The sequence below is a fragment of the Accipiter gentilis genome, chromosome 13 (assembly GCF_929443795.1).
Source record: "Accipiter gentilis chromosome 13, bAccGen1.1, whole genome shotgun sequence".
NCBI classification, from domain to species: domain Eukaryota; kingdom Metazoa; phylum Chordata; class Aves; order Accipitriformes; family Accipitridae; genus Astur; species Astur gentilis.
This window is the reverse complement of record NC_064892.1, coordinates 33,975,553-34,003,338: the sequence shown is the minus strand read 5'-3', so window position 1 is coordinate 34,003,338 and position 27,786 is coordinate 33,975,553. Positions and strand designations below refer to the sequence as shown.

The 27,786-nt window shown below is 38.4% G+C and overlaps 1 protein-coding gene across 1 annotated transcript; it reads left to right on the top strand.

The window, feature by feature from the left end:
• Nucleotides 1–425: 425 nt before the first annotated feature.
• NEK5 (NIMA related kinase 5) lies at nt 426–27,645 on the top strand. The gene is made up of 21 exons (XM_049815756.1): nt 426–560; nt 2,349–2,445; nt 3,485–3,582; nt 5,584–5,667; nt 5,775–5,845; nt 8,175–8,261; nt 9,385–9,439; nt 10,832–11,032; nt 11,121–11,202; nt 12,801–12,934; nt 16,322–16,521; nt 17,832–17,898; nt 18,253–18,372; nt 20,217–20,300; nt 20,405–20,509; nt 22,201–22,281; nt 23,098–23,166; nt 24,331–24,475; nt 24,653–24,784; nt 26,882–26,996; nt 27,338–27,645. The coding sequence occupies exons 1-21, from the start codon at nt 444–446 to the stop codon at nt 27,585–27,587; spliced, it is 2,394 nt and encodes a 797-aa protein (XP_049671713.1). The 5' UTR covers nt 426–443; the 3' UTR covers nt 27,588–27,645.
• Nucleotides 27,646–27,786: the final 141 nt, after the last annotated feature.

Genomic DNA, 27,786 nt, shown 5'->3' with positions numbered 1-27,786 from the left:
TGACGCGAAACAGACTGTAATTTTGTTTTTTCCCTTAAAAGAACAATTCTGCGGTATTGTTAACTGACGGAAATAGCGAGTCGGACTTTCCAAAACCATACCGTAGCCTTGCATAGTACTCCCTACTGCCTTCTCATGCTTCAGCTGCGGGGTGTAGTAGGACTAAGAGTCAGGCTTTTCTTTACGACACTCTCGTAAACTTGCTGCTTGTTGAAAGTTCAGATCCACAATAATTTGCAGACTTCCAGGAGATGACATTTTTAGGAAGAAGCAGCACCGGTAATAAAAATGTAATAAAACGTAGTAAAAATGTGATAAAAATGACAGTCTTAAAAGGTAGCGTCTATTTCAGTAGTACAGACTCGGATGTTACGGCACCGACTACGTGCAATACTAACTTGGGGACTTTTTTATTTTAGACACTGCTGTAAGACGAAGGCGTCATGGATAAATACGAAATCATTAAAAAAATCGGGGAAGGATCTTTTGGCAAAATATTCTTGGCTAAAGGAAAAGTAGATAATGAGCAGTGTGTTATCAAAGAGATCGACTTAACTAAGGTAAAACAACAAAACCTGGATGATAACGGTAGTTATTTACCTGATTCTGCTAATTGCGTTTAGCTAGGGTGTGAACTTGGGTTATATCTCCTTTGTAGTTCAATCTCCATTATATAAACTTTCCAAAGACAGTATGCTTTGCTAGTTCAGAGATTTTATGGGCATAGATGAAATAGGTATTTTGATACTAACGGTGTTTACTTTTTACTGCTTTTTTGTTCTTTTCAAAACCTCTCTCTGCCTACAATACGTGACACTACCTAATTCAAATTTTATAACAGGTGATTCATCTACAATGAAACTACTGCCACTGAAACAACAAATCAAACAATTTTGTGATACATTTCTCTCATCTTTTTCATTTCCTTTTTTTCCCCCACATCCGTATTTTCAGGCATGAGTAATTCACAACAGAGTCCTTCCAATTCTCATTTATGTTTATGGCAGTTTGGTTTATCTCATCTACTTTTAAATTTCCATTCTGTAGCTGTCAGCGCCTGAGCTGCTCAGCTAGACACCCTTTCTTAGGAGAACGAGAGAAATACTACGTGTGTTTTTAGGAAGCTGTTGATCGTGTGTGTTTTAGACTTCTGTTTTAGAATGAACTGAATTGGGCCATAAAAGTGCTCCCTTTCTTTCTGTTGGCTGCAGAGGGAGTTTAGGGTCACTAGCTCAGCTATCAGAGGAACACCACTCCTGTATCTAGTTCCAGAAAGACAGGCAAGGCAATTAAACGCCCTGTGATTTCAACAGAGGGGTTTCAACAGTCAATTTCAGTGAGTGGCTACATGCTTTTTACAGGTCTTTTGCTATTCTGGGCCACACTAGTGAATTTCTAATATATTAGAGAATTATAATAGAAGAATGAATTTTTATACATCAGTTCTAGGGAGCGCTGTGTAACTTCCAGATTCAAACCCAGAAAAATTGATACACTAGTAATGACAGCTAAATAAAACATAGTTTCTCGCTATAGTCATGATCAATAAAACCCCTGCATTTCTAATCTTAGATTTTGATGAATGCAAAAAAGAAAAATGGAAGTTAGTAAAATATTGTCGTGGATACCACATGTCCAAAAATCAGGAGCTGGATACAGAAAATTACGACTTTGAAGTCATAAGGTTTTTTTTATGTGGTAGAGTATATTTCATTCACTTTCTGGTTTTTGAATCTTTGAGGATTTCATTTCAAAATTATTTCTTAAGAATGAGGGTAAGAAACTTTCTATAAATACAAGCGGACATTTTGATGGATGGCTACTCAGAGACATGAATTTTTAAGAAGTAATATTGATGAAAGTTTGATCACAATGAACCAAATAGAAGTTTTCCATTTAATGTAACAGGGCAAAGAGTTTGCCCAAAATGTTGCAAGAACTCGTAACACCAGTAAAACGAAGGACTTCTTTTCTTTTTGCTTTGTTCTTTCAAGATCACCCATATTAAGAATACAGAATCATCTAGACCTTATTCTTCAGGTACTTAAGGGAAGTTTAACTTTAGAGTTTAACTCTATTCATCAGCTAGCTTAGCAATAGAATTTGTGTAAAAAGTTAAAAGGCATACATTTGCCTGTTCGTTTGACCGGTAATGTTCCAGTATGTTTCCAGGCATACGCTGCAAATTGATATTTTACATTGTATGTGCATCATATTTTATAATATTTCTGCATCACCTTGGTACACACTCTTTTTGTATTTGCGGGAATGGTTTGATAATGTTGTAACTATTTTTGAAAAGAGTTAAATATATTATTGCTACCATATAGTTTCTTAATTCATCTTAGATGCCTGTGAAAGAAAAAGAAGCCTCTCAGAAAGAAGTAATTCTTCTGGCCAAGATGAAGCATGCAAATATCGTAACCTTCTATGCTTCTTTGCAAGGTTTACTTTTAACATTTTTGTTTTATTTGTGATTATAGGAGTGGAAGGCAGCAAAACCTACCTTGTTAATATTGCCCGACCTTAAGCCCGTCCCCAGCCCCTTACTTACCAGTGGGGACAGGTCCCAGCTCCTAAAAATGAACATGAGGTATCCAATTCAGTCATCACTTGGCCTTTTCATGTGTGTGGGTGGGACCTAAGGTATTGTGGCATGAATGCTAGATCCTGGGATGTCTGCATGGCTTAAGTGGAACTTTAGTCTTGATCTTCAGCAGGAGTCCAGGGTTTAATGAGACTTTTCTAGGAGTTTCAATAGAAGAAGAGAGTGTTTGAGTACAGCAAGAAATAGGTCCTGTTGGCCTTTTGTCTTGAGCCTTGTTCTGAGGTATCACTCAAGGATACAGAATTCTTCAGGACCGAAAGAGGTGGAAGGAAGTCCGTTCTCCATAAAAGCTAATTCCCTATATTTGTTCTTCCTGCTGACATCTGTCATAAGCAATGCCTTGTGTAATGGATGCTGTTGTTACAGCTTGTGTTCAAATTGTTTTCTGTGATCAGGATGTTTAAATATTTTAAGGGACACTGGTAGTCTTCTGGACCCCAGAGAGGTAAGAATAGGGTGAGTTTCCATATTAAGTAGCCCCTGCTGTTTATTTCTACTGTTTGGACACTGTCTGCTTTAACCTTTTCCCTAAGCCTAACTGTATTCTTAGTTGTTATTGGGGAGCAATCCCAACTATGAAGCATTCTGCTAAGCTTTGCCTGTAAGAACATCTGTCTTTCTATCAGTGTGGTCTCTTGAGGGTTTTTAATATTTTAATATTTGTAATATTTTGGTGAATCTCCATTTAAATATATTTTCATGTCAGTTTTGCATCAGGTTTCACTGGAATTCTCCATTTTTTCTCAGTTACTCTTTGAAATGTAGGATTAGGTAGAGCATTAACTACGCCCTTTTGGAAGAAGGGCCATATAAAATAAAAAGAATTTATTGCTGTATTAATGAGTAATAAAGGAAAACTTATACTTTTCCTTTCAGAAAAGAACAAGCTCTATATTGTGATGGAATACTGTGATGGTGGAGATTTAATGAAGCGGATAAATATGCAGCATGGAGTGCTGTTTGATGAGGACCAGGTGAAAGAAGTTATCTTTAGAGGAGAGGACATGTTATGTAAAACACATGGTTTGAATTATCCAGTACTAGCTACTGTTTCTTTTCTGGCCTGTTAAAGTAATTGAATGTTTTAAAGAAACTTCAGTAATTTTAATGGCAGTTTAGAGTTTGCTTTTTACATTGCTTTAAGATCTTAAATTAATTCATTAGCAGTATTTTGATGCCATTTTTATCCCCCCTCCCTCCCATTGCTCCTTCCATTGTGGATGTACTTTTTCTTTGTATTAGTAGTATACCTACTAAGCCATAAAGACTTTCTTTTAAATGGTGTTTTAGAATTATGGCAGCATATATTATATATGAATTCCTCATTTGTTTATGCTGTTTGCATCGTGGCATATCCTGCTTTATGCTGGACACAATGTTAAATCTCTCATTCATTTAATTTGGGTGAAGACTTCTCTGATGCTATTTAAATTGTTAAACCAGCACAGAGAAACAAGCCCAGACATCTGACTGCTTTTGGACCATGTTCATATATATTTTATTTTGTAAATAGGTGAGTATGGTAGGTATTGCAATTCACAGAAACAGAATTTCCCACTGTTCTTTACTTATTCCTTTATTTTTTTACTAACTCTTAGCTTTCTGAAGGAAATTTTCTCTATGTGTTGGACTTAGTGTACTGAACTCTGAGGTTATTTCTGAGGTTATTTAATCATGCATAGTCTTCTACTTTTGCAGGTAATTGCAATGAAAATTTGCCTAGAAACTACATAGATAGTATCCATCCTGTTAGTGGAAATATATTCTAAAGCATAAAAGTGGGGAAAAAAAAAGAAGTATTGTCACTTTTCTTTTTGCTTTAGTAGTAAAAGATGTACTCCTTAGTGTAGAAGTCAGTCGGAAGTGAATTACTGTTCAGTAATAATCAATTTTAAGATCCTATTGGGAGTCATAATAGAGGTAGAGAGAACCTGAGAGAAAATAAAAAGAGGACAAAACCACAGATCATGGAAACACAAAAGAGAGAACCAGCATACACAAACCCCTTGACAATGAGGCAGAATAATACATATCCAAAGAGAAGCAAAGGAATTACAGGCAGAAGAATGGATTATAGAAACTAAAGATACATCTACGAATCAAGAAAGGAAAGCAAGTTGCCCAATTTAACATAACATTGTTAAAGTATCTTTACATTTTCAAATGTATGTCTAAGAAAGTCTCATTTGTGGCATCAGCCCTAATCAGGAAATCATCTGCTTAATGTGAAGCATTACTAAATAAAAGATTATTACTTGAATCAAAGTCTTTCCTGACCATCAATTTTCCTAAACAGAGAAGCATATAAGCACATTGTACTTTTGTTTCTGAGTTAAGTCCAAAGGCCCTTATTCAAGAAAACACATGTATATTTAAAGTTAAATATATGTTTAAGAGCTGTACTGGGTCAAGGATAAAGGACAAATCTGTGTGCTTACTTATTATGCAAGTTCCTTCATGGCTCCCTTCTTTCACCACATTTCAGTCCTTCATCCTTTTTTTCTGGTTTGTTTTTTTTTTTTTTCTGGACCACTTTCAGTAAGACTGCAAATATGATAACTGGGTGGTATGACTTCCACCACTGAGGATTAAGAAGACACTTCTCAATTCTGTCTTAGTTGTTATTCGAACTCACTCATTTCTAAATAAAGTTCTAGTATTCTTACTGTCCTTTGATGTGATTCTTCAGTCCTTGTTCAAGTACTCGTCCTGTCACAGTCAGTGAACACTTGATGGGGATAAGGAAAGTGGAGCAGGTATCTATTTCCATTTAGTTTTGTGATAGCACTAAAAAAAGAAAGGAAAGATCTATGGCATTAATTTTAAAAGTATTATTTCTTACTATTTTATATTGTATATGCTCTACATATTTTCGATTTTGCTGTTTTTATTTTATATATTTCAGCAAGATGCCCCATTGGACATTAGAGTCACAGAAATTTATAAATATCTGTTCCCTTTATCTTTCACTGCAGATTCTGAGTTGGTTTGTGCAGATCTCCTTGGGCTTGAAGCATATTCACGACAAGAAGATTTTACACAGAGATTTAAAAGCACAGGTAGTAAAACTGGTACTGCAGAGGGGGTGATTTTGTCTCGTAAAAAATACGCTTAAGAAGCTCTGCTGTGTTTCATTTTTGCATACCAGTTTTATTTTTATTTGCAGAACATTTTTCTTAGCAATAATGGAAGGGTAGCAAAGCTTGGGGACTTTGGTATAGCAAGACAGTTGAACAGGTAAGCGCCCTTTTAATTAGTCTGTGACCTACACCAAATAGGACTGTTTCTGAATGTTCAGAATGCAACCTGAATGTGCAAATTGTTTGTGGATTGTGCTTGTTCAAGAGGTCTGGGATACAATGGGTCTGATACTACATTTTTTTCTGTTATCCTAAAAGATTCCATCCTGTGTGAAACCACAGATGTGTCTCGCCTAGTAACGGGGCTTCTGTTCCGTATAGGACACAGGGTGGGGAAGCCGCAATCTTTCCCTATTCCCTGTGGAACTGACATAAAGAGATTCTGGAGGCACAGCTCCTGCAGCTGTTAATAATCACTTCTGATGCCTCGCAAAAAAGAAAGTGAAGACCATTAAAAACTTAGGAAAGAATATAAGAAAAGAGTTTGTACAGATATTCTTTGTGTGTCCTCCCAGCCTGTGCCTATATTACATTTTAAAAAAGGGCCAGAACCTGCTCTCTGGGCCTGAGACTAAATGGTATGGCATGGCTCGTATCGGTATGGCTAAAGTCTGTTCTCCCAAAGAGGGTGGCCTTATCTTGACTGACTTTGGGGACAAGGTTGGCCTGTCCTGCATAGTGGCCAGGTGTTCTCTAGAGGAGTGCTTTTTGGTGTGGCCAAAACATGCCAGAGGGCATGCTAACGACGGGACAATGCTTGAATCTGATCTTTTTTTTTGAGCCGCTTGGTTATATTTGACCTTGGCAGGATACTGTGGCAGAGAAGTTCCACAGTTTAATTAGGTATTGTGTGGAAAGGTGATTTCCTCTGTCGATCATTTTTCAGATTGTCCCTCTGGTATCAGTCCTTTTCAGCTGCTTTGTACTGCCCACCTGCTGCAACTCACTTGTTAAAACTTTTCCTATCCCCGAATTAAGTCAGTGTAAGTTTAACCACATTTCCGTCTAAATGACAACAGTAAAGAGAACAGATAACTTTAACCGTCATAGATAATTGCTCATTCTCTTCAGACGTACTTAACTGCGTACATGTATTGGGTACCTTTATGCATTCTTCACATGGACATACAGCCCGCGTAATTTCTGCCAAGGCCCCATCGGATTGGCTTTGGATTTAGGCCTGCATAACCTTGCAAGTTCAGTGGTGCATCAGAGCTAGGAAGTCTTGCTGAGAGTTGGCGTATATTGGATTAGCACGTTTGGATAGTACCTTGATCCAGGCCTGCGCCTCCGCGGGGATACGCCATGTCGCTGTTCGAGCTCAGTCTCTGCCGGCTCTGGTACCTTTGTGGTGGGTTCCTTTGTGGAGCGCAGACCTGCTCTCGGTGCCTCAGCTCTCCACGTGTAAACTGCTTACGCACAAAGTGCCTACCTTCAGAGGTGTTCTGGGGATAGTTGCTTTAAGGGTTGCTCCTACGCAGCAGAATAGTCCATAGCAGATAGGAAGTAAACCTCCGAATTTGAATGTCCAAGTACAGACATTTTAAAGAGTATTTAATAGGCTTGTACAACAAAATAATTGCAGCTTGATGGTACTTCTCCTCATACAACAAGTGAATTAAGTTTCTCAGGCTCTCTTTTCCTCCTCCCCTGGGGTATACAGAGGCATTTTCATCTCTCTTTTCCACTTCAAAATGCAATAGTGTCCTATACTTTTACTTGCAGTTACGTGTCTGTGGCACCTCCGGCACTCAGGCTTCATATACTTCATATATATAATATATGAGTGTAACTTACAACTTTTATTGACATCTAGTGTAGAGTGAGAGGAATCACACTCTGTGAGTATCTGTTTCTCTCCACTGACTTCCCAGTGACTCTTAATGACATCCACAGTGTCGATATCTAAAAGCAAGTGAAAAGAATGCAACTGGTGCTATTCGGCTATGCCTTCACAGGTCAGCAGCAAAGACAGAACTAGAATTCACTTACTTCTGCTTTAGCTTCTAGACAGCGCTGCCCTCTTCCACTGCTTCTGTCTGACTGCCACCTACGATATTCTTACTTCATTGAGTATGCTGGAGACTACTAGTATTTTACTGTGTGTTTGACAGCTTTCAGAATTCTGTGTTAATGATAAACATTCCTCAAAAATGTTGATTACAATGCTGGTGAAAACTGGGGAAAAGAGAATTCTTGTGCTTTCTGTTGAAGTGCAAATGCTCTCCACTGTTAAAACAGTTGGTCATTTTTACACAGGACTGGGAAATAACTTTTGTTTTTCTTGGGTTGTTCCATTATTCAACTATTGGAGAACAGAAATAATGTCCCCCACGGGCTTTTCAACTGGGGCAGAGAAGCCTCTAGTTCAATTGCTTGTAAACTTTTTCAGTGTGTAAGCCTTTTTCTTCATTGTGTTTCATTAGCACTACGGAGTTTGCCCATACCTGTGTAGGGACTCCCTATTACCTGTCACCTGAGATCTGTGAAAATCGACCATATAACAATAAAACGTAAGTGTCTGTCTTTCCTTCATATGCTTGTGCATGAGGGCATGCACGCACCTGAGAACTTACTTTAGTAATATCATGGTTTAAATCAGTATTTCTGCAGGGCACCAGGAATTTCATGTGTGTCACCTTTTGTGACGTTTTGTATTATTGTGTACAATAATTAGGTGCATCAGTCATATACAACAACTATGTTGTACTGTACAACACTGTCAGTTGTATTTTGACTCACAGTGTCCAGAGTATAGCAATCATGAATTTGTTGTGATTCATCTGTAGGCTTAACATAATTGTATTTTTTGTTTTTATAAAATTACTTGTACTTTAAACTTAAAGTTTAATCTCATTCTAATACTCCTTGTTAGTAGTGGCATGAAATGTAAAATAGATGATTTTTTTTTCTTTGCTTTATCTGGTTCTCCATTAATACTAAATTTCTTTCTGTGTTTCCAACGTGTAATAACAAATGCAAGTATGAATCTTTTCAGTTCTAAGTTTATGAATTTTTGATGCACTCATTTGTGATTTCTAAAAATACACTAAAATGAAAGCTGCTAGATTGGCAATTCTGGAACTTTGCAGTAGCCACCTGCAAGAAAGACAAATAAGTCTGAGAATTGTAAAGGCTCACTCAGGCTTAGCACAAAATACCAAAAAAGAAGATGAGAAGCACTGAAAAGTCAGGAGCTGAGTGAGCTGGACACACTTCTCTGTGTGTGGGATGTGATCAACACCAAATATCCTGGAGCCCAGACCAGCATCTCAGCCCTAAGGTGCTATTCACACAGGTTTACTCCCTTATTGTCTCCTTAACTGTCAAGTCAGCCAGAGATCCCTTTGCCCTTCATCCTACTAGGAATGTTAAGCAGGTGTTCTTTATGTCATGTGCCTTTTCCAGTGATAATGACAGTACCTAGTTAGGTACCATAGAATCATTGGTATCACAACAAAGAAGAAATTTCTAGTTGTTCTCTTCAGTGCATCTTAAGAAAAATTAAAAGTTACACCAATATTAATCTGTGATGCAATAATTTTAATAAATTTGAGAGCTGAGAAGAGGTATTGATTACATGTATGAAAATATTATAGTCTTTTCCCTGAAGTTGTAATCACTTTTTATTCACAGGGATATTTGGTCTCTTGGCTGTGTACTTTATGAGCTATGTGCACTAAAGCATCCTGTAAGTACCATAGAATCAGATCATTATCATATTATTAGAAAAGATAGTGGACAGCCTGGAAAAACTGTAGTAATAATAGTATTCAGTCAGCTGCTAGAATTATTTTCAGCTTATTTATTGATATTAAAGAATGACTGCTAGTGTTTAATTTTTCGTATTGTGTCTGCTTCGTGCATACTAAAATACAATGGATTATGTTGAACTTCTACAACTTACGTATATGTGTGTGTGTGTGTGTGTGTATACACACATTGAACATACATTTACTCTTTAATAAGTACTAAACTTTTTTAAAAAGGCAGATAAACAATGGAAAGAGTTAAAGCCAAACATTTTTCTAAAACATTTTCCTAAAGGTTTAATTTTATTTGGAGGCACACTCATGTTGGAAAATAACTGAGATAGCATCTTCAGGAATCTGTATTGTTGTCGTCAGCCTGTGAGATTTATGTGAAGAAGGGAACCCAGCAGACTAATCCCGATAACAGGAAAAGGATCAGATTCCTGGGCCCAGCAGAAGTTGACCTTTTGCTGAGCTTGGATGCAGAAGTAGGCAGAGCAGCACTGATAGGGAAAGCAATTGTGCTGGGCTGAGAGCAAGGGGATACTGCTGAGGAAAATTCCAGATTTCACAAAGTGATAAAACTTTAATATTACTTCTTATGAATATTAGCTGGTTTATTCTGTATTGCTGCCCATTTTTTTTTAATTTGAAGGCAGGGACTAGATGCTGATATAGACAGGAAATGCGAATGAAGCTAAGGCAAATTTTGGTTACAAGACCTTCAAAATACTCAAGTAAATAAAATGGCAATTTTAGAAACAAATTGCTTTCAAAATTAGTTTTGCCTGTCTAAGGCCCTTAAAGCTATATTGATGCTGACCTGTTAAGAGGTTTGCTGAACTGAGAGGGCTGAGTTACCTGAGTGGCATCAGTTGTTAAAAAAAACAGATTGTACCTTAGTTTCTGAGAGGACACAGAATGCAGAGGCTAAGTTGTGTCGAGTCACGTTTTGAAGTTGAACACCGTGAAGATACTGTGTATGCAGGTTTCTGTTGAACAGCTTTTGGCAAAATAAATCATGTTTCATTCTGGAAAAATTACTACCATGTGACAGCAGAGTGTGAATTAAACTCTTCCAGGCACAAAAGCTTTCAGACCTGCTGAGTCATGCAACTGAAACAAGGAGAACATAACCAGAAAATACGGTCAGGGATTTGGTTATATGAATTTTCCATAACAAACTATGGATAGCAAGAAAGGATTTGTGAAGAGATTGCATAGCACAGGGCTTCTGTCAGCTGGTACCTTTTTTCAAGTTGGAGTGTCTAGTCCATCATTTCCAAGCAGTGGTACTTACTGTCCTCTTTTTACTGTTTTCATTGACTAAGTTTGAAGGCAATAGTTTGCACCAGCTGGTGCTCAAGATCTGCAGAGGACATTTTCACCCCGTGTCTCCCAACTATTCGTATGATCTAAGGATATTAATTTCCCAGTTGTTTAATATATCTCCAAAAGATCGACCATCTGTCAACTCTATTTTAAGGAAGCCCTTCTTGCAGAACCTTGTTCTCAGGTATTTGCCCCCTGAGGTGAGTACCTTTTACTGCTGCTTGCTGAGAGAAAAAATGTATATCAAAGTAGTACAAACAGTTCTGTCAGATACCTTTTTGCTTATAGATAGCACAGGAAGAACTCAGTGACACTGTGATTCATAGAAAAAGGGCTTCAGCGTCACAGACTGGAGCCAAGCTGATACAAGGTAATGATAATAGTATTATTTAACATTAGTTCTACACTAACATTTGTTAGTTATGATATACTTGACAGCTGTAACTTTCTCCAGCAGTCTTTCAGGCACATTTGGACACAAGAGTTTCACACAAAGTTGAAAATAAAAAGAGGAGAGAACTGCAGCAGCAGAAACATTTGCTCCAGACAGTGCATTGCTGTTCTGTTTGGGAAAAGGCAACTTTAAGACCTGCTCATTAGCCACATTCAGCTAGAAAAGCTGCCATAGGAAGGTGCTGAAATGTTAATCTTAATTCTTTTAAGAACAGAATTTACAAAACTGAGAGGCTTTGTTCTAGATGCAGTTTGGGTCTGTCACATGAATAAACATCCTTATTTCATTTTGCTGAGCTATGTGCAAAAATCTTGCAAAACTTGCTCCACTGTATTTTACAAAATAAAAATGTATTGTACAAAATATTACAAATTAGATTAAATTGTGAGAGACAATGAACTGTATTTGGGTTAGTGCTCATTGATAGATCAGATAGTGTGTGCAGATTCTTAGAAAACACAGATGAGACTAAATGGTATCTCTGTATGAATTGCTGAACATCTGATGTTTCTGGCAGCATAACCTTTTCCTAATTTTGTATTCTTCAGTGTATCATAATTATTTCTCAAATTTATCTTTGGAGGTATTAAAGTAGTTTATACACATTTGTGAAAATAAACCTATGTAGTTACTTAACTATGCTGTGGACTCCCCCCCCCCCCCCCCCCCCCCCCAAAGTTCTTCAGTAGTGTGGGAACCTGTATTGTTTTGTAAATAACAAATTTCAGTGTGATTTATCTGCCCTCAGGTCTAATGCAATTTGGACACCTAAGTCACTTAGGCAGTTTAAAAAATATCTATGGTCATATACTCATAATTTTCATATACTTTTTTTTCTAGACATGATACTCTAACAGTCATTACACAGGAAAAATGTAGAACTCCTTTAGAAACTACTTAATCCTAGCAAGGACTCTACTTTTCATTTTTGCAGATAAGGTCTTTGCAGAATACTGACTAACCAAACTGGAATGATGTGTACTTTTATTCTCCTACATGGGGAACTGATAAGCTAATTTTTTCCCTTTGCAGTCCACCCTTCCAATTTCACAAGTACTACAACATTGTCTAGTGATTTGTAGAATACCGAGGACTAGGTTTAGAAAGGGAATGCCTTAGCAGATAGACATCTAGCCTCCAATGAAATCTGAGCCTAAGAATCAGGACGCCGTTTTTCTGGTTTTGGTACCAGCATCAGATCAGCATCCTAGTTTATAGAGGTCTCCCTTTTATTTAATGTGCTTCTTTGCAGAGCTAATCAATAAGATCCACTTTACGTGAATGTGTTAAATCATGATGTTTTCAAAACCATGTCATTATAAGGATGAAAAGCAGAGTCCCTAGGAAGTGTAAAGTATGGTGGTGGTGGTGATGATGAAAGGACATAAGGAGTGTTTGTTAGCCCAGACTGTCAGTGTTAGCTGTATGCACCATTACTGTGGTTTGCAACGACATGATCATTAATCATGTAGAGGGCACAAAAGGTAACCTTTTAATCTTTTATTCTTAAAAAGCACATAAACTTCAAAAAAGGAGAGTCCACGACCAAGTTCCTCCAGAATCTGGAATGGTGGTGCCTGTCAGACAGGAACTATTTCAAAGGAATGAATGGAAACGTCCTTCAAGAGAGCAACAGCCTATTTTTCAGGTACTGTGCATCCACATTCTCGTAATATTTAATCATCTTCAGAAGGCAAATTCCTGCTCTTAGAAAAGACCCTTTAAAAGGCTTAATTAAGATGTATTAAATTCAGCCTAATGCCTACACTAAGTCAGTGGAGACAGTTAAGCACTCCTGAAGCCTCAGAAGAGGTGTTCTAGAAAGCGTAAGTGGGAAACACTGAATTTCGGCTGCTTCAGTATGGTCCTTCGTAACAAAAGGAGTCAGGCATGCTTTGCAAACACACTGATCCTCTTACCTCAACCATTCTGAGAGCCCATTTATGGGCAAAACCACTAGTACCCACTGCCCTTGTCTCAGATACTATTACAACAAACTGGGATCAAACCCTACAGCAGAAAACCTCAGTTCTCTCTGTGTCCCTCACTTATTTTCCACCTCCTTCTTTCCTCAGGCTGGATATCAGCTGTATGCTGTTTTCAGCCTCTTACTTGGCATCACTTCATACCTTTATGCTTATCTTCAAGAGCATGTAGTACTGTGTTGGATGCTGGTGAACACAGAACAAAGCATATTTAGGATCTGGGAGCTCCCAGCAGTAATTGCACATTGCAGTTACAGTGGATTAGCTGATGGTGGAGTCTTGTGGGGTTCCCAGAACTGCAGCCCTCAAGCAGTCACTTGCACTACCTATGGATAATATTGGACCTATGCAGAATATAGGACTTAGTTTTCCTCATAGTTACCTTTGTGCATATCCAATCCAAATCCAGAGGTGCTGGTTAAGTTTTCTTACACTGTGCACTGCTGTAATCAAAGGCAGAATTTTGTCCACAGCGTTTTTATCTACAATATATGCTCTAATATTAACACTTGGAAAGTTCCCACATTTCTTTCAGCACCCAAATGGAGCAGTTTGCATGGTTGCAGGGATACTTGCATAGTGTCATACTTTGAATGTGTTGCTTCAGGATTCACAGAATCAAGAACGGTTGATGTTGGAAGGGACCTTTGGACGTCACCTTGTCCACACCCCTGCTCAAGCAGGGTCATCTAGTGCTGGTTGCCCAGGACCATGTCCAGACAGCTTTTGAGTATCCCCAAGGATGGACACTCCGCCACCTCCCTGGGCAACCTGTGCCAGTGCTCAGTCCCCCTCACAGTGAAAAAGTGTTTCCTGATGTTCAGAGGGACCCCCGCCGTGTTTCACTTTGTGCCCATGGCCTCTGGCCCTGTCACTGGGCTCCACTGGAAAGAGCCTGGCTCCGTCCTCTTTGCACCCACCCGTCAGGTATCTATATATGTCGATGAGATTCCTCCTGAGCCTTCTCTAGGCTGAACGGTCCCAGCTCTCTCAGCCTTTCCTCACATGGGAAGTGCTCAAGTTCCTTAATCACCATTGTAGCCTTTTGCTGGACTCTCCCCAGTGTGTCCATGTTTCTCTTGTTCTGGGGAGCCCAACACTGGACACGGCACTCCAAGTGTGGCCCCACCAGTGCCGAGCAGAGGGGAAGGATCATCTCCCTTGACCTGCTGGGAATACTTTGTCTAATGCAGCCCAGGATATCATTAGCCTTCTTTGCAGCAAAGGCACATTGTTGGCTCGTGGTCAGCTTGGTGTCCACCAGGCCCCCCAGGTCCTTTTCTGCCAACCTGCTTTCCAGCTGGGTGAATCTCGGCATGTACTGGTGCACAGTGCAGGACTTTGCACTTTCCCGTGTTGCGCTCCATGAAGTTCCCGTCAGCCCATTTCTCCACCTTGTTGAGGTCCCTCTGGATGGCAGCACAACCCTCTGGTGTATCAGCCACTCCTCCCAGTTTTGTCATCATAGAAGCTTATCAAGTTGCTCAAGCATGACTTAACCCTTGGTGAATCCAAGCTGACTACTCCTGATGATTTTCTTGTCCTTCATGTCCTGGAAATGGTTTCCAGGATTAGTTGGTCCATCACTTTGCTATGCATTAAGGTGAGGCTGACCAGCCTGCAGTTCTGTGGGTCCTCCTTCCTGATAGGAGTGACATTTCTTTTCCTCCAGTCCTCAGGCACTTCTCCCAGTCACCGCTATGATCATTCAGAGATAATAGAGAATGGCTTTGCAATGACATCTGCCAGCTCCCTGAGTGTTCGTGGGTGCATCCTGTCAGGCCCCACGGACTTACGTTGGTCCAGTCTGTTTACGTATTCTCTAACCTGATCCATTTCCACCAAGGGTATATTTTCTTTGCTGCAGACTTTCCCCCTAGTTGCAGGGACTAGGATTCCATTCCTGAAGGCTGGTCTTGCTAGTAAAGACTGAAGTGAAGGCGGCGTTCAGTACCTCAGCCTTTTCCATGGCGTGCGTCACCAGGGCACCTGCTTCATTGGTCACAGTTGTCAGTCCTTTTACATTTATTACATTACATTTACATTATTTGGCTTGATTTGTTCTCCTTATTGCTTGGAATTGCCATGCTTCTGGATACCACACTGCAAAACTTATTTCAGTGAGGGACAGGATGAACACATTTTGAGGTTACTTCTTCCTTGGGAACATTACTGTCAGTGGAAATTTTTCTTCTTATATAGGTGTGAATTTATATTCTGCTGTAGGTAGATGAGCATGTTTTCAGTGTTTCTAAGAAGGAAAACAGGGAAGAAGAGTTAATGTATTTACCATCTGAGGAAGGGATACTTAGATGCTTCTTAATTTATGTAAGAAAATAAGCCACATTCAGCATTTTTCTTATACACCTTATAGGGGTTTTTAGCCTCCGACCATGGAAAAGTTTGTGAATGTCTTGCCACACTTTTAGATCATGCAGTGGCAGCTAGATGATCACATTCTCTCCATTGTTTTTATAAGAAATGGAAAAGCTAGTCTTGTCACAAATTAGAAATACAGGGATGTTTCATCACAGTAAGGACTTTGAGAAATGAAAGGCAAGCTCCCACAGGCAGATAATCAAAGAGATGGTGACATGAAGTAGCACAGTGCTCTCCTGAAAGCAGCAGTCAATGTGTACGCTGCCCAAAACTACAACCCAGATTCCCCTTGCTCTCACATGTCAAAATAAGATTCTCCTGGAATGAATTCAGTCCTTTAAAGCTTCAGAACAATGAAGGGACTTGAGGGCAGCGACACTACAGGGTACAAAGCCTCATGCTGATTGACTCGTACAACGGTATGGGCTGCTGCTTAATGACAGGAGCTGATGGAACATGGGAAAAGGAAAAGAAAATGGTAAGATGACATATGCCCTGAGAAATTAGGAAGTTTCTAGGTTACATGTGAAAGGATTTGGAAAACTGAGAGTAACTTATTGTAGACTATATTACTGTGCAACTCAGACTGGGGAGAAGGACAGGAAGCTAATTCAAACTTGTACTGATGCAGGTGAGAACAAGTCAATTAACATATTTTATTATATTTTCAGCCACAGAGCTCCAGATTTAAGATGGCAGAAAGGCTGGAAAGTATTAGAGTGCATGGCCATTATGGTCATTACTATGATAAGCTTGACAACTTGCAGAGGAAAGCTAATGCACATTATGACCTTTCTCACGTCAGCCAGAGAGTTGAGGAATACTATAAACTAAAAGGACAAGTTGCACCTCCACCCTCACCACCCGACTGGTAAACTTTTCTCACTCTGTTAGTAGTGAACTGTCATGCATGTTTTGAGTTATCAGTCTTCCTGAGTAGGTAACACTGGACGTGGCTCATTCAGTAGAATTCCTTCTTTGCTTGGTCTTTGATAATTTTTTTACATAAGTTTATTGCACAACAACATAACTCCTGTTCCTGTCTATCCCGAAGTTCCTTCTGAATGTGTTGTCCTGGCGTTTGAAATTTCATTGTCAAAATGTCTCCCAAATCTCAGCATTTTATTGGGTGAGAAGTAAAACACAGGCTTTTTGTAGACTTTCTGATTATACCAAGTCTAAACATCGTCTTTCCTTCCCACCAGGATCAGAACAATACAAAGACCAAAAGCACTTCTCCACTTGAGGGAACAGAGTGGGAGGCAGGCTATGAAAATGTTTTTTTCCTGCAGGGCTTATATTTTGGTTTCAGATACAAAGACCTTTTCTCCAGCAGTTTGTTTACTTCAGAGTCTTTTTCTTACAAAATATAAGTACAGCCTTTTTATTACTTTAGACATTGCCAGTCCGTTCATGATTGGCCATTTTAGGTGTGGATGAGCTTTGAAAACCCTGAGAAAGGAAGGTAAAGAATTTTTAATACTGCCTACTTTGGGATCCTTCCTGACTGAATCATTAATTTTCATTCAATAACGACAATGTTCAGAATATTTCAGTTAAGGATCATCAGGTTTAGAATATCTTGTCTGAGCTGAGTTTCCAGTGCCTTATTTAAGGACAAAGTCAATTCAGTTTGTCTCCCTGGAGGACAAGTGAATTCTGAAGGTAGGAAATTAAATAAATAGAAATCAGGGGGCTTACAAGTGACTGCTGGTATTTTATACCAGAAAAAGAGGTGAGTTTAGAAACCACAAACCTACGTAAATAAAAAGTTCGGCTGACAGATTTAGGCACAGAGGAGAAAGAAAAGTTGTTGATTATACAACCTCCATTCTGACAGTTTTCACTCATTTTGAGGTTCTGGAAAAACAAATTTATTTTCATTAACACTTTCACATACCATTTATCAAATAAAAGGTAGAGAAGGAATTTGCTGCACCCTTCAAAAGGCTAATGTAACTGAATCGATAGGAAAGGGAATGCCTGAAGTGGATATGTTTTCTTTTTGTTATTTTACCATTGTTCCATATTTATACATATTTTATCTGTATTTATATATTCATGTTGTACAAAGAGAGCTCTGTTTGTCGTATGTGATAGAACCTATAGAGAATGATTTGCACAGAAGATAGCAGAGTCTGAAATAAAATGTAGTATATGAACATCACTTTCTTGTTTCAGGCATGCAGAATATCTTCAAAGGCATTTTGAAGCCCAACAGTACAAGATTAAAGTGGAAAAACAGCTGGTAAGTAAATACTGAATCATAGAATAAAATCTGTAAAAAAAAAAAAAAAAAAAAAAAGAAAAGAAAAGAAAGAAAAGATGAACTGTTGTCTTTCTGACACAGACTGTAACACTGACAGGTAGAAAGTTCTGCTCTAGTGAATTCGTTGATCTGCTCTGCAATGCTCATCTTGAGGTTTTATTTTCTAATAAAAAACTGTAGCCATGTAAAATTCTACTATAACTTTCCTCCAAAAATACACACTTGCCCTACCGCAGTCTTCAGTGGAACAGGGCGAGTGAATTGAGCGAGCACTGAAAGAAAGGATTCTAAATGAAAATTCCTTTGCTTTGGGATTTATTTGTACATCCATAGGGACTGCGACCATCCTCTGCTGACACATACCATGACCAAATACAGCAGCAGAAAATAAAGGAAGAGCATCTGAAAAAACACCAGCAGGACATGTCTAGAAAGAATGAAATGAAAGAACAGGTAAATGAAATATCTTCCTTAGCTGCTTAAAGCTGTCTTCTTACACTCCTTGACAGTAGTATTCTTTACATAAGAATTGATTCTTTTCCATTTGACCACTAGGAAAATATAAGCTGTTTTCCTCTGGTTCCATCTTACATAAACTGGTGAAGACTTGCATGAAAGCTGATGTCTGTAATCATTTCAGAAACCGTGGCCTTGATTTTGATTTCACTTCTACTGAGATTAGAGGAGTTACATCACTGAACAAACTAATATTGGAGGACAACAGATCCTCATAGTTACAAATCGGAGAAAACAGTCATACATACATTATTCATGTATGTATATTCATTGTTCATAAGTCATGCTATGACACTAAGAATGTGATATAGTAGTATGTGATGCATACTACTTCCCTGGTATGTTATAACTTTTGGAGATTATTTTATACAGAAACAATATGCTTTTCTGGTTTTGCTTTTGGGTGACAGAGAAAACAAACTGATACTTCTTACATGAACGCATGCAACTGTGTTTAATCTTTCTATCTTTGATTTATAAAAAAAAGCCAGAATAAATGTGAATATATTAGCTTTACATAGTAGTCAGACTTAGGAATAAGAACATACTTGTCATGTACAAGTTCAGAGACTGTTGCTGTTCAGTGCCACAAGATCTGTACTATATATGCCAAAAAATGAAATTTTACAGATTTGTCCATTTGTAACATGGGCAAATTGGGATAGACTCTCATATAAACAGTAACAGAGACATCCTTAACACAAAAATTATCTTTTGGCCAAATTTGAAGTTTTTGCTCCAAAGCATAGGAATGTTGAAGCATCTCCAAGAAAAGATTACCAGGTTTTGTTTGGTTTTGGGAAGCAGGTTGCGATACAATAAATATTATGTAATTTTTTGTCCTCCTAATTTCCAGTCCTCTATTTATGGATTGCAACCCTGGCATCATTACTCAGACAGTCCTTAGGTTATTCTTGGAATTAGCTCTTTTAGATACAATTCTACAGAAAAGCTAGCATGAAACAGTGTCGTGGCTTTGGCTGGGATAGAGTTAATTTTCTTCCTAGTAGCTGGTACAGTGCTATGTGGATTTAGTGTGTGAATAATGTTGATAACACACTGATGTTTTTTAGTTGTTGCTAGAGTAGTGCTTATCTGAAGTTAAGGATTTTTCAGTTTCTCAGGCTCTGCCAGCAAGCAGGTGTACAAGAAGCTGGGAGGGAGCATGGCCAGGACAGCTGACCCGAACTAGCCAAAGGGATATTCCATACCATAGGACGTCATGGGCAGTATATAAACTGGGGGAGTTGGCCGGGAGGGGCGGATCACTGCTTCAGCATGGGTCAGCAGGTGGTGAGCAATTGCACTGTGCATCACTTGTGTTTTCTTGGGTTTTATTTCTTTTTGTTATATTCCTTTTCATTACTATTACTATTATTATTCTTATTATTATATTTTCTTACTATTATCGTTGCTATTATGGGGGTTTTTGTTCTAGTTATTAAACTGTTCTTATCTCAACCCACAAGTTTTACCTTTTTCCAATTTTTCTCCCCATCCCACTGGAAGTGAGGAGGAGTAAGCGAGTGGCTACGTGGTGCTTAGTGACTGGCTGGGGTTAAACCACAACAAACAGCTTGGAAAACTTCAAAAAGGTTGAAGTCTGGAAGAGTTATAACTCCAAAATGTCCTCTAATAGGAAGTATCAAGCAATCTTTAAAACTGGCAGCAAAGGACACTGATCTGTTTTCCTTGATATCCATGGACTATTTTGTTTAGCTAGTGTTATTTCTGTATGTATTTCTAATACATATGTATTCTACCTTACTGTTCTTTAATAGGAGTACCTGAAACAATTGCAGAAAATTTGGGAAGAATACCACAGCGATATGAAAGCATTCAGATTTAGAGCAGGAATACTCCAGGTAACAAAGCTCAAACATACACACAGTCATATTTCCTTTTTCTTTTTTAAGCTAATACACTTAATTAGAAATTCAAATGAATGTTTTATAAAAATGTTCCCTAGGAGAATAAAAAAATACAAGATAAAACCTATTTTGTGAGGCAAGGGAAAGCTGAGGACCAGTCTGAAACCAAGCATACAGCTGGAACACGAGAAGAATCACTTCAGGTATCAGTACCATCTCCTATTCTAAACAGAACTTTTTATGCAAGTCCCGCATAGTTTTTGATTCACTCTTTGTGACAAATCTGAAAAATGGTGAAGCTTAAATCTCACCTGTTGCTTATACCGTATGTGAAAGTCTCCCTAGGTTCCCTTCATGAATAGCCTGGAAAGTTTCCTTGGCCAAGTCCTGACTTGTTTTAGTAATTGTTTTTCATCTGTAAATATTAGGATGTACTTTTATTTAATTTCATTTTGGGGTATGTTTCTTTTCCTTGCTTTCTGAGTGAAGTAAAGAAGCAGCTACTCACAGGGCAAATGTTTATGAGAATTCTGTGCAGAAGATAAACAGCAATTCATCACAGCCCAGAGTAGCACTGTGTGGGAAGTTAGAATCCAGTTTTATGTGGAGTCCTTACTTAAACAAAAATTTGGGAGAGGTGGGAGGAAGAGGCTGAGCCAAAGCTTTCCAGCTACAGTACTCCTTCACTTCTTTCTCATCAAACACTACTGAAGCAGCTACTGGAATGGAGTTGCAGAATTGTTCCACTTTTACATTGCAATAATGGCATTGTGAGCACCAGATGAGGTTTCCAGACCACATGGAGTTCTGCATCAAGAAGTCCCCTTTTCTTCAAGTGAAATGAATGAAAGCCTCAATTTATGAAAATTAATCTCAGTGTGCAAATTCCCAGTCTGTTCTGAAGGCAGAACAGCCCTGATCTCGCTACTAGGGATTCTCCAGTCAGGATTTGCCTCCTGTGGTGTAGGACTTCCCTTACTGTTCATTAGCAAGGGGCAGACTTCCACATAAACCAGGGACAGACATTGCTCCTTCTTGCAGCTGGAACTTCAGTGATTTTCATGGACATTGGATCTGGCTTTTACTAAAGTGAATTCACACATCACTTGATAGAATAGAGTAGGTTATAGACAGCCAGAGCCACGATAGGACAGAAATTATATTCCCAGTGATTTCATGGGAAATGCACGATAACGAAAAAGAAACACTAGATTTTGCACCTGCTTGATGTCACCTTACTTCATGGGCAGTCCATCTGCTGAAGAAACTGTATAGGTATTTTAAAAAAGTAAAATCTGTGAATTGTTGTGGTTTCACCTGAGGTTGAGGACGTGCCCTAATTGCAGCAGATCACTGAAAGAGCTGCATACAATTGTTTACTTTACTTTTATCTGACAGGTTCTAACATAGGACATAGGAATATGAAAAGGAGTAATTAAATATTTTTAGGTGTTACCAGAAAACAAGATACCGTGAAACATGGCTATACTTTCTACAGGCATATGTTTCCATTATAATCTTGATTTTCATCACTTCCAAAGCTTTCCAGAATGAAATCAGCCTGAGTCATCTTGCATATGATCATCAAAAATAAAAGATGTATTATTTATTTCTTGACCCAGTACTGTATCCTGCAAACATAGGTTTTTGAAAAATCAGAGGTTTGCACTTTATGCAAGGTTTCCTACTTTTCTTTTTGCCAGATAAGCCAGAATTATTATCTCTTTTAATATAGAGTCTAAATAAGGCAATGAATGGAATATTATTACAGATACATATACAAGGAAGTCAGTGACTACATTTACTACTTAAACAAGGGTTTTTTTTACAGGGTATACAGATATCCTGGTTCCAAAGAGTGTATTTTAAAGTTGGGGTTATTTTCTCCTTCCAGGACATGGAAGAAAACTTTAAACAAGTCAGACTCCAGGATAGGCAATACCAAAAAATCTTAGAAAAGAAACATAACACAAAGGTATCTGTCCTTATTGTTGTATTTTTTTCCGTTCTTACGTCTGTACATTTCAAATGGTTGTATTACCACAGTAGCTCTGGAAATCAAGTTATTTGAGAGTCAGTTAAGAGTGCTGGTCTACTGTTTGTTAAAAGTTTATATGAGAAGACAGAATCACTAAGAAAATAAATGAGCTTTTCTGATCACTTGAGGGAAACTCCCTTTAGATAGTCCCAGACAGTAATCAATCCCTACCTACTCATCTTTATATCAAACTGCATTCGTAGTGTATGGGAACTCATGTTTACTCAAAGTTTAAGTAAGCGAAGTCAAGTCAGGCTGCTAATTTTTTAACACTTTCTTATAGAACACTATAGTGCATTTTAAATTGTAGAAGGGGATGGGAATTGAATGAAAGTGCACATATCATGAAGGTTTCTGACCATAAGATCATTGTGAAGTGGGCTAAAGGTCTTTCGTGAAATATTGCACAGAAGCAGTATAGTATTAAAATTTTAATACTGGCTGAGCACCAGCTGTAAGAACCAACTCTGTGTATTGCAAGGATTTGAATTAAATGATTATCAAAGACACCTTTCCTTAAAATCAAAAGTGGATGTAATAATTCAAAAATATCCATAAACTATATTTATTGAAGTCTATTTTTGTCCAATTTGTTCAATGCTGATCTTGTTAAATAGAAGAAAAATATTAAATAAAAGTTATTTTCAATAGAAGAATACTTCTCAAGTTTGTAGTTCCATAGAAACTGTGAACATTTAATTAAATGTTTTTATTTAATAAAATAAATTAATGAAGTGTGTGAATTTTCTTTAGGGAGGAGTAAAGTTTGAAATTAATTTAGATGTATGTGTTCCTGAGGAAGATAGCATTCAAGAAGCAGAGGTATGTTGTAGTTATATTCAAAGCATTTCCATGAGTAATCTGAAACCATGACAGTAGCTCCATGATCTAAGGTTTGTTTCGATTACCTCTACCTTTCTTGTAATGAAGCTTCCTATTGAGGATCTGTTGACATATTGCATATATCTGACCTTCTTCAAGAGGATAATTGCTTAGAAGAAAATTGGGTGATATCTGGGTGTTGCAGTTTAACCCCAGCCAGCAACTCAGCCCCACGCAGTCGCTCGCTCACTCTCCGCCGGTTGGGATGGGGAGAGAATCAGAAGGGTAAAAGTGAGAAAACTCATGGGTTGAGATAAAGACAGCTTAACAGATAAAGCAAAAGCCGCGGACGCAAGCAAAGCAAAACAAGGAATTCGTTCCCCACTTCCCATGGGCAGGCAGGTGTTCAGCCATCTCCAGGAAAGCAGGGCTCTGTCACACAGAACGGTGACTTGGGAAGATAAATGAATATCACGCTGAATGTCCACCCCTTCATCCTTCTTCCCCCAGCTCTATATGCCCCATATCAGCTACTATGAAGAAAATAAACTCTGTCCCAACCAAAATCGGCACACTGGGTCAATCTTTCATATGCTAAAAGATGAAGTGCAGATATTTAAGTTTATAAATTGGGCTCGAGGGGAAGAATTCATCTCAAAATTGAGTTAGTCTGCAAATGCCAAATTTGATATGTAAATTGTTTTAGTACATTTCTGTTTCTTTTCACTAGTATTGTATCACAAAGCAAGAATAATATTCTGATGAACCAGCTGTTATTTAGAAAAAGTGGAAGCGAGACTACAGACAACATGATGTGATTTCATTTATTAAAATGCCATTTGTGGCTGATCAACATGTAATAGCTACCTATTACTATTTTTATTAGTGTATTTGATTTTTTAAAAAATATTTGTAACAGCAACATCGAAAATACAATTTCTTTCGAGTATATATATCCTTAATTTATAAAGCACTATTTTGTCATTCTGTTGTTTCACATCTCTGCAGACCCCCATGCAGCCTTCTGATAAACCAGTCACAATGTGACTTTTGAGTTCTGCTGCTTCACCTTTTGTTACAGTTTTCCTGTGCATACCTGAGAATGTCTGGCAAACACAGTAACATGAGAAGTGATCAGTTATTGTCCCATATTTGTTTTTCCAGAGTAACCTATTGTTTTTTCAGGTAGTAGATAAACTCAGTGAGACTTTAAGTTTCGTGGATGGTGAGAATCCTAAGCAGAAATTGGTGGAAGTTTATGAAGATCATACAGACAGAGCTTTGGAAGAACTATCTGGATACCAATCAGGTACTTGTCGGGGAAATGCAATGCTGAGTATTAATCCTGAAAATTTCAATAACTCCCGGCAAGTTTATAGCAAATTTATCTGATGAGCTCTCCCTTTCTATCACATAACATTATAATCACACTGAAATCTACTTAGAAAAAATGGAATAACTTTGCTTCCTTTTCCTTCCCCTTAAGAGTCCAATGACACAGATAATATGAAAGAAAAGAGAAAACATTGGCAAGCTGGAGCCCCTCAGATGCTACTGAATTTTGTAGCTGATGCTGATGTCACACCTGTATGTCCTACTGTGGCTGAAAATGAACTTGGTAAGAAAGTTTTGGTTTTCAGTGAAAGTAGGGAGCTGCTAAAATTCAGTCAGACTACTTACAGACCTTTGCCAAAACAATTCCATACCAGAATGTTCACATGATCTGGCAGGCTTTTAATTGCAGGGCTTCATAATAACTGAGGTTATTGTATGTGTTGAACCACAGAATACAGCCGTCATTTTCCCCTCTGTCTAATGTTGCAATCATGCTGTGCTGCTCCTGCATATTAAGAAGGCATCATTTTATGACTCACTCGGTGGCCTGGGTAACAACGGCTGAAAACACCAGTCTGTGCAACTAATCAGCACCACTTTCTCGAGCCCTGAGCTGATGACAGACAAGAACTAGGGCAGTCCGTTACCAACGCCATCCCAGAGCGTGGTGGAGTTCTGCTGTCCCACCCCCACACCAGTGTTGCTGGACAGTCCCCAGTGCAGGCTCACGCCAGGCTGGCAGTGGTGGGGCTGCTCCGTTTCAGAAGAGGCTCATCGCTGCGTTTCTTAACAGTACCAGTCTGTGTACTGCCAGGCAGCCAGGTACCTCCAGTGACTGCTTGCTGCAAACAAGGAGCACTTCCAGCATTCCAGCGTGCTCCCAACACCCCAGACACACAGAAATAACCTGGAGAGTTTGCATGGACAGTGAAGACAAAGCAGAACATTATTAATATGCCACTTCTTGTTCATTCTGCCTTAGATGAAAGAGCATAGGGTGCAAAAGAAACAGGAACTTCTTTGAAGCTTTTTCATCCCCAAGAAGCCAACAAGTTTGCGAGCCAGAACTGTTCCATGAAGCTGCACCTGTCTGTTCCAGGCTTAATAAGCACTTACTTGAGCATTACAACTGGTGATACAAATTTTTAGTGACAAATAGTCCAAGCTATTTTTTCTCTGCAGTATAAATCAGATCAAGTATTTATAAAAAATTCAGGAGTATTCCACAAAGGAAAAAAAAAATACAGCTGACACTAAAACTGATTTGAACTCACTCACGCTGCAGCGCACGTTCCTAAAGTAACAGACTGTTTTAAAAATGACATTTACTTTGCATCAAAGTTGTTACCTAAAAAGCCAGAGTATTTTCCACAGAAAGATGCTGTAAATGTAACCAGACATTGTGGTTCTATGCACAATTGCCAATCTACTGAACATATAATTGGATGACAGGACTTTTAAGCCAGCTAAATTGCACATGCCAAGTTTCAACAATTTTAATGGATCATGAGAAATATCTTTCACTTGCAACTGTGCAGTCAGCACTCTCCTGTTAATTATGCCTCACTTACACGTTTTCTCATAGCATAACGAGCTCTTTTAAAACTGCCCCATCCAGAAGGCTAAACCACCTACGTGTACCAGCTAAATTCCATTCCTAAGACAAGCTTTATTGCTTACACATTAAAAAAACAAAAACAAACAAACCCAAAATGAAATTCAGACCACTTTTCACTAATGTCAGCAGTTCATAGGGCTAAAGCAAGAGTAAGTCACCCAGGGATTCTAATTGCTGTTGCTTTCATCAGTTACGTTTATTAAAATAAGGTACTCTCTCAGTACCCAGTTCTGCCCTGCTACTCAAGCTGACATTGTGGAGTACAGTTTTACCCAAAACAACAGATTTCTGTTGAATCACGTGCAAAGTTTAGTCTTTATTCTGAAACAACAACTCAGCGTTGTTCTCCCAGCTTCAGGTTAGGGTTGTCCTTCAGTCTTTGAAAGCAAGCCTTTTTAGGTAACCAGAGCTATATCCAAGTAGTAATTGTCACTCTCCCAAACAATAGTCCCCTAAGTTTTCCACTGAAAATCCAGATCCCTGTATTGGGAACTTAAACCTACTGTCATCATCATATCACCTTTCTTACTTAACTTTTACAGTCCTTTGGTTATGGTCTGCAACCACACTAGGTTCCACTAAGTGGAAGTTACGAACTACTGACTAAAGTGCGTGATCACGACTAACAGAAGCATGGTATTTGTGTTGTTGTAATTTGAATAGCAGCAAAAAAATCCAAGCATTCACTTACTTGCTATTACTTTACATACACTTTTATAGTTAGCTAATATACAAATAAAGGAATGTTTCTTTCCCTTCCAGAAGGGAGATTAACTATGTTGCCTCCAAAAGAAAACAATGGAGATGATTCAGAAACATACTCTGCTGTTGCTGTTACTGAAGGCAGACTTGAGCCAAGATCAGATGATGAAGACACGTAAGTCAAGCACATCAGAAAAAAGTGCACACAACTGAACAGTTTCCATGAAATGGCAGGTTGCATTACCTAAAGCTTTTCTTCTGTTCTTTTAAATTCATAAATGAGGAAAACTCACTTGTTTTGCAGAGTCTGCTAATTTAACTTTTAATTCTCTAATTTGTCACATGCCTGTGCTGTCATTAAAAATGTTATGCAGAAGTATTAACAAGTGTGTGCCACTTGTATATTCTTTCTAAAGTGTTTAAAAAAAAATCTCAAAGACCTTGAGAGGAGAAAGACTCCTTTGTAGATGTAGCAAAGATATCTTTAATTGATATAATTATCGTTTCACTTTACAGAAATTTTGAAGATTCTGAAGATGAACTCAGACATGAGCTGGAGGGATGTCTGGAGAAAGTGGCAACTTCTCCAGCAGAGAGAACCATGGAGTCTCCCATCCTTTCAATAAATAAAGGACAAAGAGAGGAGGAAGAGAGTTTACCTCACAAACTACTTGGAAAATATGATGATGATTTAGAAAATAACTGTGGGTCATTTAGTGCTGACACACATCATGAAAACGGCAAGCACGAAGCAGGAGCTACCTAAAACACCAGCACAGTTACTGTTTCAAAGCTTAAGCTTGCTTGAAATTTCAGCCACATCAGTAACAAAATTTAAGGCTAGCTAACATTAAATGCCAAGTAAATCAACTGCTTTTCAACAGTGCTAAACGCTCAATTAAAATTAACAGAAGGTTGTTATGATTTTGTTTAAAAGGAAAAAAAATCAGTCTACTTTTCAGGTG